This window comes from Chiloscyllium punctatum, chromosome 10 (assembly GCF_047496795.1).
Source record: "Chiloscyllium punctatum isolate Juve2018m chromosome 10, sChiPun1.3, whole genome shotgun sequence".
Classification (NCBI taxonomy): Eukaryota; Metazoa; Chordata; class Chondrichthyes; order Orectolobiformes; family Hemiscylliidae; genus Chiloscyllium; species Chiloscyllium punctatum.
The window spans coordinates 78,491,682-78,509,538 of record NC_092748.1 but is presented as its reverse complement, the minus strand read 5'-3'; the positions used below and the strand labels follow the sequence as shown (position 1 = coordinate 78,509,538).

Sequence of the window (17,857 nt, the reverse complement as noted above, 5' to 3'; positions counted from 1 at the left end):
GAGCCCACAGACTTTGCAGTATTCAGTGTTCCTAGCTTTTTACGGATATCACATGGAATGAACTGAATTGATTGACGACCGGTAATGTTGAGGTATGGAGGTGGCCAAGATGGATCATCCACCTGGCACTTCTGGCAGAAGATTGTTGAAAATAATTCAGCCTTATCTTTTCCATTGAAGGTCTGGGCTCCCCCATCAATTAGAATGGGAATATTTTTGGAACCAGCTCCTCTAATTTCACTGGCCGAATGGATAGTTTGAAATGTAGAACAGCACCAATAGTATGGATTCAATTCCCACATCAGCTGAGGTCACCATGAAGGACTCTACTTTTCAACCTCTTCCCTCACCTGAGTCATGGTGATCCTCCAGTTGAACTACCAGTCATTTTTCTCTAATGAGAGCGCAACCCCATGGTCCACTAGGACTATGGCACCTTTACCTTTACGACCAGACATTGAATATAATCTTAAAAGTTTTGAATTAAAATTAAAAAAGTATAATTAGTAAACCTTTCTCAAAAAATGTTTATTATTCCTACACACAGACTGTAACTGAAAATAATACATCACTAGATACATTATTAGGTGGTGTTTTATGGCTCCCAAAACGCTTAACATTTATCTGCAGCCAGTATTTTATGCCAAATTCTTTATATTCTTTGAAGGAATTTTCTTTTCCAAAGAATTAGCTGCTGGGAAAAAAAAAATCAGTAACATCACAGGAAAATGGTGAGATGATAGTATGGTAAGGAACTACCATTAGGGATGTCTTGAATAACAGTAACTAATGATTGACTCAGAAGGACCAGGAATAAGTAGAAGTCAGAGACAGTATAATAAACTGTGATAAATAATAATAGGATAAGTATGTCAAAGTAGAATAAGAGAAGGGGAGAATAAAGTAGAATAAAGTTAAGGAACTATCTTTAAGTAATTAGAAAAAAAGTGAGCAACCAAGGCTAGGTCAGGTAGGTGCCTTTAGTATTAAGGCAGGGCCAGTGAGGTCAGCCAAATGCCAAGTATCACCTGTCATTTGTGAGAAGTTACAGATCCTACTAGCACCCTAGATGCCTAGATATATGCAAGAAATGCTTCCAACTGCAGAAACCTAGAGCTCCAGGTTTCAGACCTTAAGCTGTGGCTGGATATACCATGGTGCGAGGCTTAATCTCAAATGGATAGCATACTCGGAGAGGCTGTCATCCTGCGGCTCAAGGGATTGGAGGAAAAGATGGAATGGGTGACCATCAGGCAAGCCAAGAGAAATGAGCAGGTACTACAGGACTCCCTGGGGTCCTGCTCACACAAATAGGCATTTGAATTTGGAAGCTGAAGGCAGTACCAGTTTTTTAAGGGAGTGCAAACAGAACAAAGCTTCTGGAACCACAAGCAGACTGACTGTATAAGGAGGAAAAGAGGAGCAATAGTGAGAGGGTGTTTGTGGTTAGGGGAACAGACAGGGATATCTGTGGCTGCAGATGTAATTCTAGGATAGCATATGGCTCCCTGGAGGCAACATCAGTGATGTCACTGAAAGATTGCAAGGCATCTTGAGGAAAGGATGGGAAGACAGGGGTTGTGGTACACAATATGGGTAAAATAAGAAATAGTGTCTTGCATCAAGACTTTAGGGAGCTAGGTCAGTGTTAAAAAGCAGCACCTCAAAAACTGTAATCTCAGGATTACTCCTAGTGCCACATGCTAGCAAATACAGAAATAGGATAGAGTGGATGAATGTGTGGCTCAAGGGTTGGCATAAGGAAGAACTTTAGATTCCTGGATCACTGGGACCCTTTCTGGGGGAGGTGCACCTGAACCAGAACGGACCAATATCTTTGAGAATGAGTTTGTGAGTAGTTCAAAAGAGTTTGGCAAGGTGAGGGAACACAGAGCATTAGTACAATATAGACACAGCATATTAAAGAAACCAATGCAGAGTTTAGCCATGGTGAATTTCAAGGCAGTAAGACCAAGTTCAATGGCCCCCACTTTGATGAGTATCATAGGTGAAATAGATGAGTTAAGGATGTGAATTGACATGTGGAATTGTGATGTTGCTGCCATTAGAGATGTGGTTGAGGGAGGGGTAGAACTGGTAATTCAACATTCCAAGGTATGTAATCTTTAGGTGAGGTAGGGGAAAGTGTTGCATTACTGATTGAACAAACTATTACTGCAGTAAACAGGGTCAACACTTTGGAAATGTCTTCAAATGAAGCTTTGAGAGTCAAACGAGGAATAAAAAAAAAGGGGGCAGTAACACTGCTGAGAGCGTAGTAGAGGCGAGCAAAAGAGGAGCAGGTATGTAGACCATTCATTGGAGGGTGTAAAAATAACACGAGGTTAATTAACAACATGCTACATGGGAATGGCGGAAAATACAAATAAATTGTGATTTGTATACTTGTGGGTAAATGCATAACTGGTGCAGTTCTAAGTCAAGATCAGACGGTCTTAGAGTTGATGCCCTTTGCAGAAGGGGAACATTTCAGTATTAAAACTGAGCTTAGCACCACTAGTTCAAAGAGTAAGACTAAAAACTAAATCAGCTAGAATTCCAGCGATGTGTATAACTGAAAGCCAAGGACAGGATTAGATGCAGCAGTGCTGGCCAGCATGAACAAGCAGTTTTCCAAAGAGGTTATCGCTGTGTAAATTGATATAACCAGATCATAGCAGAATGAAACTTTAGCAGTATTTCAGGTGACAAGTCAGAATTGGATGGGAAGGGTAAAAGGGAAGATATTGGACATCTAAGGACCATATTTCAGATTATGGAATTTCCTGTTTCTTTGCAACTACCTGCTGTCTCAACAGGCTCTCACACTTGCTTCATGTAATAATGTGGAAGCTCTCATTTTAATGTAAAAAAATTTTACCTTTTAATTGCTTTACACAATGGTGAGGTGTTCAAGATTGTCTGCAAATCTGATATATGCAAGTGACCTAGTGTGTGCATTTTCTTTCCTCATGCCCTTTTCTATGTTACTGATGAGCTATGCATGGTTGAGATAGACCTCAGCTTTGTGCATGCTTATGCACACATTTAACTTTCATAATATTAGAGGTCTTCTGCATGTGCAAGCTTAACCTGGCAATTTCGGCAATAATATTTTTAGGAATTCATTTTTGGAATGTGGCATTGACGCCAAGGCCAGAATTTATTGCCTATCTGCAACTGTTCTTCAGGTTTTGGTGATTCTTGAAGCACTGAAGTTCATGCAGTGTAAAAACACAATTTTGTTAAGTAGGGAATGCCCAGATTTTGATCCAATGACAGCATGATAATGGTTCCAAGGACGACGTATGTTTTGTAAGGAAACTTGCAGGTGGCAGCATTTCCCATGCACCTGCTACAGTAAAGGTTTGAGGTTTGGAAAATGGCGAAACCTTAAGTTACTGCAGGGCATCTTGTAAATGGCACACTTGCCACTATGCTCTGGTAATAGTGAGAATAAATGTTTCAGGTTGTAAATGATAAGAACCCCACCAACTTGTCTTCTCTCAAACTAAAAAAAAGTGTTTTCATATTAGCTCTGAATAGCACAAACAAGAAAATATTAGTAACATAATTTTAGATTGGTGACTAATCTCTTGGACATTTTATTATTTTTCACCTGCCAATGCATAACATTCGCAGTACTTTGTTTTTTCATAGGATTTTAGTTAACTTTGATGAGCTTATTTGTCACAATTACTTGTGTTAAGTATGAAGCAAAGAGTGGTTTTCATTTCCTTACCTCTTTTTCCAAGTACACTTTTTTATCATCAAGTGTATTATAGAGTGTGAAGAACTGCTTTGTTTCCTTGTGAGTTGCTGCAACTACAATAAAACAAATTGGCACCAACAATAGATTCAAGGCTAACCGCATCAATTCCTACACGAGAGGAAATTACAATAGACTTCAAACTTCTAAATGCAAATTACTACTAAATGTAATCTACCGGTGAGATCTTTTAAATGTGACTGGAAAGCTTTCTATAAACAAACAGAGGGAAGAGTAAGGAGACAATTCAATACTATAAAAATTCTAAATCATCAACCACATTTATTTATATAATTTTTACGATTTTCTTAAACCATTTGAAACAAGCCAACTACAATTTTTGAAAAAAATTTAGATTTTAATAGTTCCATTTTTGATTGGCTGAGGCATTGCCAAGGAGAATAGATAGTGAATGACTATGCCTCAAGATTTTGTTTAAATTTGTGAAAAGTTCTCTGATTTGAAGACACATTCAAACAGGGAATGCACCTGAGAACAGTTGAGCTCCAATACCTGAACATGTTCTTTCTGCTTGTAGGAAGCACTTTGCATACATGTACATAACTCTTAACAAGCATATATGAGCCACGTTGTAAGCCCAACAGACAAACCTCAAATCAGGGTTGTTCAGCAAAAGGATGATGGTAGAATCACATTCTGATTTTATGTTCGAGTCTTGCAAACACAGGCTAGTTAACTATACTTGGAAGAACATTTGACATCAGAATGCTATTAGTGAAAAATACCACTGTGTTGGTACTATACAGAAGCAGTGTTAAATAGCTTATGTCATGTCTTGAACAAATGTTCGAGACAATTTAAAACTTTATGAACAAAAGCTTGGGGGATTTTTTTTCCCTGGTGCATTCTCCATTGTAACAACTTGAGCACAATTTACTTTCCAATGAATCAGCACACTAATTTTTTTTTAAAGTACAGTATACACTGTTGTTCCCTTTGAAATTTGCATTTTTGCATCTGACCAGTTCAGTAGAAGACTAAAAGTTTTGACAGCATGTCTTTTATAGCTGCAATATTCAAACTTTGTACTATTAAGAAGTTTCACACTTCTTTGGATGAGCAGGATTTTAAAATAAAGTCCATATCCTTTCCTCTCTCCACCTAAACATTTTTCTTCCATAAAACTGACTATGTGCTTCCTTGAATCCCTTCTTTCCACAAACCACTCTAGCTAATTAAACACGATCACCATCAGCCATCTAAGCTCCATAACTGGCTTTACTCAATCATTTTTAAAACTTACATACTTTCCAATATTTAAGTGTTTACTATTCATGTAACACAGATACCAAATAGCTAATAGGTAAGATTGTAAGTTTGCTCACTGAGCTGGTAGGTTTGTTCTCAGCCGTTTCGTCACCGTACTAGGTATCATCATCAGTGAGGCTCCGATGAAGCGCTAGTGTTCTGTCCTGCTTTTTATGTGTGTCTTGGTCTCTTAAGGTGGGTGACATCACTTCCGGCTCTTTTTCTCAGAGATTGGTAAATGGGGTCCAAATCAATGTGTTTATGGATGGAGTTCTGGTCTGAATGCCAAGCATCTAGGAATTCCCATGTGTCTCTGTTTAGCCGGTCCTAGAATGGATGTGTTGGCCCAGTCGAAGTGGCATCTTCTTCATCTGTGTGTAAAGCTATGAGCGAAAGTTGGTCATGTCTTTCGGTGGCTGGTTGGTGTTCATAGACAATAGACAATAGACAATAGATGCAGGAGTAGGCCATTCTGCCCTTCGAGCCTGCACCGCCATTCAATATGATCGTGGCTGATCATTCCTAATTAGTATCCTGTTCCAGCCTTATCTCCATACCCCTTGACTCCACTATCTTTAAGAGCTCTATCCAATTCTTTCTTAAAAGAATCCAGAGACTGGGCCTCCACTGCCCTCCACAACCAACACTACTGTCCAATGTAGTGTTGGTTGTGATCCTTGTAGGGTATTTTGTAAACAAGTTACATCTAACAGAAAGGCAGGAAACTAGCCACCAGGATACATGAATACTAACTAGCCACAGAAAGACATGACCAGCTATCACTAGTATCTTTACACACAGACGAAGGAGGATATCACTTTGAGTAGGACAACACATCCCTCTTAGGACAAGCTTAACAAAGAAACGCACAAGAATCCCTAGAGGCTTGGCATTCAAACCAGAACTCCATCAATAAACACATCAATTTGGATCCCATTTAACCATCTCAGGAAAAGAATTGGAAATGATATCATTCACATAAATAGAAAGTGGGGAAAAACACGAGCACTTTACCAGAGGCTCACTGATGTTACCTCGCATGCTGACAAAACACCTTACAACAAACCTATCTGCTCAGCGAGCAAACTTACAACCTGAACCTCAATCAGAGCTACAAATCTTCTCAAAAATCACAGGTAATAGGTAAATTAGTTAGTAATATCCTTGTGACTGTAACTGTAGCATAGGATAGTTTCCTCACTTTTGGATTTATTGGCTCTCTTCAAATAAATCAAAATCACCCAAAACTACTCAACCATCTCTTCCTCTACAGTTTAATGTTGTAGAACTGTTCCTATCCTATGGCACTTTCATGCTATGCCCTATTGTTGAATTTCCTCAGATAGGGATCTTTCAAGGAGAGACTGTGATGTGCAAGTCTCAAAAGGTTTTCAAAGCTACTTTCAGGAGTGCATTTTAAGAATCCCAGTCAACGTTTGGGAGGTTAAGTGTCAAGGGCTTAGATGGGGCAGAGGTTTTGTTAGGTGCATCCAGAAAGGTTTCTTTAAACAATATGTAGATAGTCCACCTAGGGAATGGCCATATTAAACCTTAATTTGGGGAATGAATCTGGTCAGGTAATCAAAGTTTCAGTGGGGGCGCATTTTGGGAACAGTGATAATAATTCCATAAGTGTTAAGATAGTTATGGATAAGGATAAGAGTGGTAATCGAATGAAAGTGCTAAATTGGGCAAGGCTAATTACTACACTATTAGAGAAATTTAATTGGACCAGCTGTTTGAGTGTAAATCCACATCTGACACATGGGAGCCTTTTAAATGCCAGTACCTTATAGTTCAGGGCCAGCATGTTTCTATGAGGATGAAAGAGAAGGATGGCAAGATTTGGGAACCTTGGACAGCAAGATATTGAAAACAGAAACTGAAAAGCACTAGGAACATTGGAAATCAAAAACAAAAACAAATTGCTGGAAGAGCTCAACAGCGCTGGCAGCATCTGTGGACAGAAGTCAGAGTTAAAGTTTCAGGTTCAGTGACCCTTCCTCAGAACTGCTGGTCACTCTCTCTCTTTGGGCTCTATTTCCACTTATCATTTACTCCTTACACCCTCACCCCACCCTACCTTCTGCATAAAAACCAACATTTTTCATGCTACCATTAGTTCTGTGAAAGAGACATTTAACTCAACGTTAAGTCTGATTTCTCTCCACAGATGCTGCCAGATGTGCTGAGCTTTTCCAGCAATTCTTGTTTTTGTCAAAGATGTTGAAAGTTTTATCAAAAAGAAACATGTGAAACATATGTAAGGTTTAGAAACTGAATTGAACTAGGCCCCCGAGTATAAAGGAAGCAAAAAAACTTAAACAAGAAAATAGGAGAGTTAAAAGGAGCAATAAAACGTTCTTGACAAGTAGGATTAAGGAAAATATGATCGCATTTTGCATATACTTTAGGAGCGAGTGGGTAACTAGGGATAGGGTAGATCCACTCAAGGAGAAAGGAGGGAATTTTACACTGAGGCAGAGAAAGTGGGTGAGGTCCTCAATGAGTCCTTGACATTACTAATCACTGAAAAGGGCATAGATGATGTTACATTTAGAGGGTCATGCTGATATTAAGGAAAAATATGAAAGCAGGTTAGTCCCCAGGACCTGATGGGATCTATCGCAGAATATTGAAGGAGGCAGGGAGAAAATTGCTGAACCTTGACAGAGAGCTTTGTATCTTTTTTAGCCACAAGTGAGGTCCCAGAAGACTGGAGAAAACCAATGTTGCCCCTTTGACTAAGAAACGGGATCAATCCAAGAAATTATAGGCCAGTCAGCCTTACATCAGTAGTAGGGAAATTATTGGAGAAGATTGTTAAAGACAGAATTTGCAGAAGCATGGTCTGTCACAAATCATTAGCATGGCTTCATAGAAGGGAGGTCTTGTCTCAGACTTTTGAGGCAGTGACAAAGTTGATTGATGAGGTTTCGGCGATGAATGTATTCTACATGGACTAAAGTATTTGACAAGGTCCTTCATGGTAGGTTATCTAAAAGATTAAGTTGAATGTGAGCACAAAATTGGAACACAAAATTTAATTTGAAGGCAGAGGGTAATTGTGAAGGGGTGCTTTACTGACTGGAGATCTGAAGTGCTTGGACCTCTGTTGATTGTTACGTATACACAAATGATTTGGATGAAAATGTAGGTGGCCTGATTGGTAAATTTGCAGACAACATGACAGACAGTGGTGAAGTGCTTGGAACATACTGCCATGGAAGGTGGTAGAAGCAGATATATTAGCAAGGTTTGAGGGGTATTTAGATAGTCACATGATCAGGCAGGGAAGAGAGGGATGAAGACCACGTGCAGACAGATCGGATTAGTTTAGAATGGCATCATGGCACAGGCATGGTTGACTGAATGGCTTCTTCCTGTGCTGTACTGTTTTGTCTATGTTCTGTAATTCGGACTTCAAAAACCTATTTACAATATTTTGCAATTCTATCAACGTGCAAAGGGATGTAAAACCTTTCAAAGGCATCTCTTTGTATCAAAAGCATTAGAAAAGTGCAAATTATTGTAAATATTAATTTTATATTGTTAGTTTTTGGTCTAAATTATTTGATTTCCTTTAGACAAGTACAGTTTGCTTGGATGAAGCACATTATTCTAAATGGTTGAAAACAGGTTAAGTTTAAACACATACCTTGATTATAGAGTTCAACAAAGCGTTTCTGATACTGGGTCAATTCTGCTCTGCTTGGTACTTCATCAATTTTTCGTTGCAAAACAGCAATTTCCCTATTGCGTCGGGCCTGAAGGCAAGTAAACGTTGTTGAAAATTAACCTGGATTATAAATCTCAAAACTAGATACCTTACACAGTTACACAATAAGCAAATGTATACTTTAAACCAGTAGTTCAATGCCTGCTACTTTGAGACAACAGTGAAATCAGTAATTGGCAAAATTTACTTTGTTGAATTCAAAGAACACACATCCTGAATTCTAGCTTGGACATATCGTTTACAAATCAGTCTTCTCCGATATCGAAGTTTAAAGTCAATATGTTGTAAGCAAAGAAATCTGAAATAAAAATAAAGTACACAGCAGATCTGACAACATCTGTGCACAGAGGGGTGACACAAGATTTTGAGTGTGTGTGTGTGTGTGGCGGCGGGGGGGGGGGAAAGGAGATAACCAAAAACGGTCTACACTTCACACAACTGATCTGTTCTGTGTATCTAGAAATTTCAGATTTTTTTTTTCCCAGATTTCCAGAACTGACAATATTTCATTTTTATTTTCAGAACTTGTTTTGTGCTGTCTACCTCAACCAGCACCTTTCAGTTCATTATTTTTCTACGACTATGCTGTTTGTAAAAACCGGTGCTGCACTGATGTGACGCTGGTCACTACATTGCAAAGTGCCATGCTTTATGTGAAGCGCATATGTCTGACAATTCAAAGTTGTTTTCCTTATATTTCTAAACCTCCCCTGTTTGGCTATGGTATGCTGGAAATTAAATTATGTTTTCCATCGTTGCAGCGGTAATGTGGTAAAACTTTAACTTAATGCACAATAACACAATATGCATTGTTAAAACAATTGTAACTGACCATTTTACATGGAAGCTATGGAATATGAATATTTTTTGAATATACAACTATGCCAGAAAATTTGTCAACTGTCCATCAGGGAAGACAAAGAAAATTCCATGCTTGAGATGAAATGAGCCAAATATTTATAGAAGGGAACATCTTGCTTTATCTCAAACTAGGTCTTTTTGCCATATAGCAATTTTTTTTTGCATCAGAATGTGCTAGATTAGTTTATACAAACTAAATTTTCTGAGAGGCATGAGATAAATTATGGCCTTGTGTTATCCTATGTAGGAATTAATTGATAATATCATAACTTAAGTGGCATATCCATCTTTAACTATCTGCTCCATTAAAGGGCAGCTATTTTGTCATTTCATCTTCACAACTATTCCACAAACACAACCCTATAAGAGCATCTACACACCAAAAAAAATCATTAACTTTGAGTCCTGATGGACATTTGATAATGTGGTTTCTCAGTTTGTTCATTTTTAGACTGTGGTGATTGTGACTACTTACCAACAACAGTCGTATCTTCTGTAATTTTTCCCTGTCTCCTTTATATTGTTCCTCTATAAGTTCATTATGTTCCTATTTAAAATTAAAACCAACTGGTTAAAGTAAATTCCAACAGGTTTAATATGCAGATCATTCTGACACATCTGACCCTGTAAATTGATTTGGATTCCTACACTGCTCCTCCACATTGCGGTCCAGATTGAAACAGATTTTATTCTACCTTCTTGTATTTGTGTTTTTTTGCCAGTTACTGACCATTTAGCCACAGGAAGCAGTTTCTTCTCACTTAATCCACCAAAATCCTTAAATAATTTTGAACTCCATAAAAACCCTTTATGATTTTGAACACCTCTATCAAATTCCCTCCTAGATCTTTGCTCAAAAGCGAGAACACTGTCAATATAACTGAAGTATTTCATTCTTTCTATTATTTTAATTAGCCACTGTATTAAGGGCCTTTGCATCCTTTCTACAAGGTGTGATTCCTAGAATTAGCCATACCAATAGATATTCACTAGGCCCCAACTAGATAAAAAATTCAGCACAAATTATGCTTCCGTTATTAATACTAAATTTTCTCAAAGTAGTCAGATTGGTCAAACTATGCACAAACCAGCATGGATCTGACAACTGTTTTAGAATTCCAGTAGAACCAGAGAGATCAATTCGGATATCCTTTCATCTCCACAATCAAGTCCATAAGGTGTTGGAGCAGAGGTATGCCATTCAGCCCATTGAGACTGCACTGCCATTCAATGAGATCATGCTGACTTGATAAGTCTCCACTCCACTTTCCTATCATTTCCCGATAACCCTTGATTCCCTGGTTGAAAAGCTGTTTCAGTCTTGACTTAACAAACCAGCCTCAACTACACAGATTCACTATCCTTCAAGAAGAAATTCCTCAAGATCTCAGACTTAAAGTATAATATTCTGAAATTACGGGAAAGGAGAAACAATCTTTCTGCATCAACCCTGTCAAATTCCCCGAGAACGTGGTGTGTTGCCATAAGGTTGCCTCTCATTCTTGTATATTCCAAATGAACACATGCCCCTGTCTCAACCTGCCCTCACAAAGACAACCCTTCCACACCTGGTATCAGCCAAGTGAACCTTATAGGATTTCCTCCAATGCCAATATACTTGTCCTAAATAGGGGCTCAAAACTGATCACAACATGCCAGCTGTGGTCCAACTCGTGCCTTGTGTAGTTTTAGCAAGACATCCCTAGTTTTATATTCCATTCCCTTTGAAATAAGAGCCAACTTCCAATTGCCTTCTCTATTATCTCGTGAATTTTGACGCTAGATTTTAGTGATTCATGGATAAGGACGCCAGAAACCCTCCTCTAATATTTAAATAATATTCGGCTCCTCTACTTGCCAAAGTGCATAACTTCACACTCATTCTACCAAGATTTAACCCACTCACTCAACTCACCTGTATCCCTCTGTAGATACACCCTCACTACTTGCATTCCCACCTCATGTCATCCGCAAACTCGACTGTAGTACATTCACTTCCATTTTTGGTGCAATTGTAATTTTTTCCCTCAACGTTACTGATCTCACCATAGGTACCTACAAGCAGCTTTGAACAGCGTTTGTTGCTAATCTGCCAGTTGAAGACTGTTTGATCCTCCAGTATTTGTTGTATATTTCAAATTCATGATGCCTTCTCACTGGCACAATAATTGAACTCCCAGTCAGATTCAACTCTTCCCTTTTTCGGAGTTAACATCTATCACGGTCATATACTGGTCATGAATTTAATAACAGTGCAGAAAAGTATTAGAATTGCAGCAAGAACAAAAATTCAGCTACTCTATCAACTCCTTAGAAATATTATGGTTTTCCCTACTTGGAAAGAAGATTGTACTGGTTGAAATACAGTACTATACAATATATTCTTAGCCAAAATAATTTGAAGCATAATCACTAAATACAAAAGGAATGCTGTACAGTTGGTTACATTTCTTTGCAGAAAGATCCAAAACACATTAAGTTGAAATAATGTATATTCTTAAATACTACCTTCTGAAGCAAAAAGATTAAAAAGAAATGCAATTTAAATGCAAGGGCTGCAAATACAGGCTATAATTAGACTCATCTATTAAAGATTTAATTGACTAGGTTCCATCTCATGGCAGAAGATGATTTGTGCAGGTAGAACCACCTGCAGCAACCAGCTCCTGCCACTTGAGACAAGGGCTTTACTAGAACACAGCAAAGCCAAGAGAAGTAGACATTGGAAGACCTTGAAATGCAAGAACAGTACAACTAGGGAAGGAGCCATACTAGATCTGGTATGGGGAATAGCCCAACTAGGTGATCAAAGTTTCAATCGGGGATCATTTCGGGAACAGTGACCACAATTCTGCAAGTTACTTATGGATAAGGAAGGAGTAGTCCTCCAGTGAAAATTGGGGTAAGGCTAACTACAACAATATTGGGCAGGAACTAGGACATATAAATTGGAGGCTGCTACTTGAGGGTAAACCCACATCTGTCATATGGGAATCTTTTAATGGCCAGTTGATTAACATTCAGGACCAGTATGTTCCTGTTGAAAAAAAATAGAATAAGGCAGGCAAGATTCAGGAAACTTAGATAGCAAGAGAAATTGTGAGCCTAGTCAAAATGAAAAAAGGAGGCATACATAAGGTTTTAGGAAACTGAAAACACTAAGATCACTAAGAAAAAAAAACAAGAAAGAACTTAAACAAGGAGTTAGGAAGGTTAAAAGAAGTTATGAAATGTCCTTGGCAAACAGAATCAAGGAAAATCCCAACGTGTTTTGTACATATACAAGAAGCAGAAGGGTAGCTAGGGAAACGTAGTTCATTCAAGGATAAAAGGAGGGAATTTATACATGGTGCCAGATGAACAGTGAGAGATCCTTAATGAATACATTGCTTTGGTATTCACAAAGGAGAAGGACATGGTGGAGGGTGAGACTAGAGAGGGGTATAGTGATAATTTAGTGCATGTTGATATAAAAGGTGATTTTGGGTGCTTTGAAAAGCATTAAGGTGACCAAGTCCCTATGACCTGATAGTATTCTGAGACAGAATCTGAGGGAGGCAAGGAAAAACATTGTTGGGACCTTGTACAAAATCTTCGTATTCTCATTTGTTTAACTGGGGAGCAATGGACAATCCAGGAGATTACAGGCCAATCAGCCTTATGTCAACAGTGTGGAATATACTGGAGAAGATTCTTAGAGCCAGATTTACTCTCAGTTGGAAAAGAATAGACCTATTAATTATAGGACAGTATGGCATCGCGAGAGGAAGCTGTGTCACAGTTCTTTTGAGGAAATGATAAAGACGATTGACGAGGGCAGGTGGTAGATGTTATATACACTGACTTTAGCAAGACCTTTGACAATGTCTCTCACGACAGGCTGACACAAAAAAGTGAAATCACATGAGATCCACAGTGAGCTGTTAAGATGGATACAGACCTGGTTTAGTTATTGAAGGCAGACAGTAGCAGTGGAAGTGTGTTTTTCTGACTGGAGATCTGTGACCAGTGTTGTTCTGCTAGGATCAGTGCTGGGATCCCAGTTGCTTGTAATATGTATATAAAATATATGGAGGAGAATCTAGGTGGCTGACACAAAGGTTGGGGCAGCTACACAAAGGTTGGGGGGTGTACAAACTGTGTAGGGGCAAAAGGCTTTTCGTTTCAAAAGATCAGAGTCAGAGTTAAACAACACAAACAGACCCTTCGGTCCAACTCGTCTGTGCCAACCAGATATCCTAAATTTGCCAGCATTGGCCTATATTCTTCTAAACCCTTCCTACTCATACACTCATCCAGGTGGCTTTTAAATGTTGGAATTGTACCTGCCTCCATCACCTCTTCTGGCAGCTCATTCCATACCATTACCACCCTCTGCATGAAAAAGTTGCCCCTCAGATCCTTTTTAAAATCATTCCCCTCTCATCTTAAACCTGTGCACCTTTAATTTTGGACTCCCCTACTCTGGAAAAAAGAAACCTTGGCAATTCACCCTATCCTTGCCCAATGATTTTATAAGCCTCTATAAAAAGGTCACTCAGCTTCCAAGATTTCAGGGATAAAAAATGCCTTGGCCTATTCAACCTCACCCTATATCCAAAACCCTCCAATCCCATCAGCATCCTAGGTAAATCTTTTCTGAACCCTTTCAAGTTTAACATCTTTCTTATAGCAGGGAGATCAGAATCACATGCAGTTTTCTAAAAGTGGCCTCACCAAGGCCCTGTATAGCTACAACATGACGCCCCAACCCCTATACTCAATACACTGACCAATAAAGGCAAGTGTACCAAATATTTTCTCCACTACTGTCTACCTGTGAGTCCACTTTCAAGGAAGATGCACCTGCACCCTAAATCTCCTTGTTCAGCAACACTCCCCAGGTTCCAACCATAAACTGGTTTGCCTTCCCAAAACATAGCACTTTATGTTTATCTAAATTAAACTCCATCTACCACAGCTCAGCCCGTTGGCCCATCTGATCAAGGCCCAGCTATCTTCTGTGACAACTTTCTTCGCTGTCCACGACACTCCCAATTTTGATGTCATCTGCAAACTTACTAACTATACCTCCAATATTTATAGCCAAAGCATTAACAGAGGAACCTCTATTAACTGACATCCGATTATCCGAATTTCAGATTATCCAGAAAGATTGCAAGATCCCAATGCTTGGCTCAACTATGTTACCTACTAGCATTTGATTATCCATTTGATTATTCAATTAACCAAACAAAATACTCTCCGCCTGTGCCCTTCGGATAATCAAGGTTCCTTTTGTAGATAGAGGACAAAAAACAGTAGACTCAGCACCAATCCTTGAGGCACGCCGCTGATCACAGACCTCTAGTCTGGAAAATAAACCTGTCCCCCCACCCTTTGTCTCCTATCTCCAAGCGAATCTTGTATCTAATTAGCTCCCCCTGGATTCCATATGATTTGCCAAACAATCTACTATGCAGAACCTTGTCAAATGACAAGTCATCCAGACAGACATCTACCGCTCAGCCTTCAACCTTCTTTGTCACCTCTTCAAAAAACTCAATCAAGTTAGTGATTTCCCACACCAAAGGCATGCTGACAATCCCTAATCAGTCCTTGCCTTTCCAAATGTATATAAACCTGGCTCTCAGAATCCCTTCCAACAAATTGCCCACCACTGACATCAGGCTCACCAGTCAATAATTCCCTGGCTTTTCCTTACCAGCTCTCTTAAATAATGGCACCACATTGAGCTGCCAGAAGTGGTGTAGGCAAGTACAATTACAACATTTAAAAGACATTAGGGTGTGTACGTGAGTAGGCAGGGTTTAGAAAGATATGGGCCAAATGGCCTGTTCCCATGTTGCATAGAGCACTATGATTCTATTAGTCTTCTGGCATCTCATCATGGCTATCAGCAAAGGACCCAGCAATCTTTTCCCTAGCTTCCCACAAAGTTCTGGGATACACCTGATAAGGCCCTGAGGAGTTATCAACTTTTATGTAATATATTGGTGCAGGTTTGGTGTGTCAAAGGGCCTGTTCCTAAGCTGTACTGTTCATTGAACAGAGGGTGGGAACTGGGAAGAGGAGAACAAAGAGGGTCTGAGGACAGGAGGTAGGAATTCGAGGAAGGCTAGGGAGACTTCAGAACTAAACATTTTTTTAAAAATAGATATTTTTATTAGAAAGGCAAATTTTAAAAACTTTTTTTACAAACTTACAAAACACTAATATACAATTAAATATTAAATAATTAATAACCAAAACAGAACAAAGAAAAAAAACTCAAGTACTAATCTAACCTTCAAATAACCAAAGCATACAATAAAATATCTTACATCACTCAAAAAAAAACATAGTAATTAAATAATGAAGTACATGCTCAGAATGAATTAACATCAAGTCATAATAAAACCCATATTCATACGGGATTCCTCCCTTGCGGGGGGGGCTGTCGGAGACCAGCCAGAACCACGACCACTAGGTAAAAGCCCTTGACAATATGGCTGAAATATCTGTATCTATATAGTTCAGGAAGGGCTGCCATTTTTTGGTGCAGTTTTTGGTGCACCATATTTGCAAGGAAGTCAAGGGGAATACACTCCATGATTAACCTGTGCCAATTCGAAAGTCCTGGAGGGCCCTCAGCTACCCAATTTACTAAGATATGTTTCCTTGCACAAAAGGAGAGAATGGAGAATAATTTCCTCCTGTGCACATCCAGGGAGGGCAGGTTTGAAAAGCCCAGGAGAAGAGATACTGGATCTACTCCAATTTCCACTCCCAAGATTTCTGTCAGCGCATTTGCTACTCTGATCCAGTATTTGTGGATCTTATGACATGTCCAGAAGCAGTGAGAGAGAGAGTGCCCACTTCTATTTTACATTTGGGACACATTGGCAAAATTTAAGGCAGGAACCTCTCCAGTCGTTCTGGTGCTATATGAGTCCGATGGAGTATCTTTAATTGAATAGCTTAGGTTCTATTACAAACGGAGATCTTTCTGGCATTTTCACAGATATCGTCCCACATTTCTGAAGGAATTTCCAACCCCAATGCCTGATTCCATGTTTTAAACAATCGTTCCATGTCTTTCGATACTTCATTGTGTAATGAGTGATAAAGAGTGCTGACCGAGGGTGGACCCATTGGCCATAACACTCTTCTTTCCCTATCCAAATTATAAAAGCTATCTAATAATGTGGTCTTCTTCTGTATATAATCTCGAATTTGGAAATATTGAAAAAGGTCTCCATTAAGTGCAAATTTGAATCATAGGGAAAGTACCTTCACAGCAGGTTAGCCACAGAACAAGAAATCTGTGACAAAAAAACTTTCAAATAAAACTCAACGCCAAATAAATAGTCACCATTTTGTTGAAGATATTAAAATTAAATATTTACCAAATCATCTTTAAGCAGGGACTTAGTGCAATTGTGTCTCTTTTTCAAATAGGAGGAGACATAATGAGCTAAATAACTCACTCATTCCATGGCTATACAACTGCCAATAATTTAACAGATACCGATGCTGTAATTACATTGATGAATGAGTCCTGGAGTGCAGTTTTTGGAGTTCAGGGGAGTGTAGGTCCAGCAAAGAAAACGTGAGTAACCAGAACAGGAGCAGGCATTGAGCTAGTCCATGTCAAGAGTGCTTTTTAAGAGGGAGTTTCAGGGAATGGTGAAGCAGGGTGAAGCAGCATGGTGAAGCAGCACGGTGGCTCAGCGGTTAGCACTGTTGCCTCTCAGCACTAGGGCCCCAGGTTAGATTCCAGCCTTGGGTGACTGTCTGTGTGGAGTTCGCACACATTCTCCCAGTGTCTGCGTGGGTTTCCTCCGGGTGCTCCAGTTTCCTTCCACAATTGGCCATGCTAAATTGCCAGTAGTGTTAGGTGCATTAGTCAGAGGGAAATGGGTCTGGGTGGGTTACTCTTCGGAGAGTCGATGTGGACTTGTTGGGCCGAAGGGCCTGTTTCTGCATTGTAGAGAATCTAATCTAATCTAATCCTGAAGTTCAATGAGACTTGATGACATATTGCGCTATTAACAGCTTTGAGGTAGATGGAGGCAGGGACAGGAGAAAGAAGAATTGTTGAGAAGTCTTTGGGATCTGTTTAATGTATACTGTGAGTCTTCAATCAGTTCATTATCCACCTTTATCATATTAATCCTGGGCATTACAATTAAGTTTCACATATGTCAGGACATTGTGCTACTATTTTAATGTTGGAA

General features: G+C 39.2%; 1 protein-coding gene across 2 annotated transcripts in view; it reads right to left on the bottom strand.

Moving 5' to 3' along the window:
* The window catches only part of ccdc93 (CCC complex scaffolding subunit CCDC93), a 73,160-nt gene that overhangs the window by 9,951 nt on the left and 45,352 nt on the right, over positions 1 to 17,857 (bottom strand). For both annotated transcript variants that reach the window (XM_072579618.1, XM_072579619.1), the window contains 3 exons: positions 10,114 to 10,185; positions 8,697 to 8,805; positions 3,743 to 3,825 (listed from right to left, as the gene is read on the bottom strand). In XM_072579618.1, the coding sequence (XP_072435719.1) occupies positions 3,743 to 3,825; positions 8,697 to 8,805; positions 10,114 to 10,185 (264 nt within the window). The remainder of the gene's footprint in view (positions 1 to 3,742; positions 3,826 to 8,696; positions 8,806 to 10,113; positions 10,186 to 17,857) is intronic.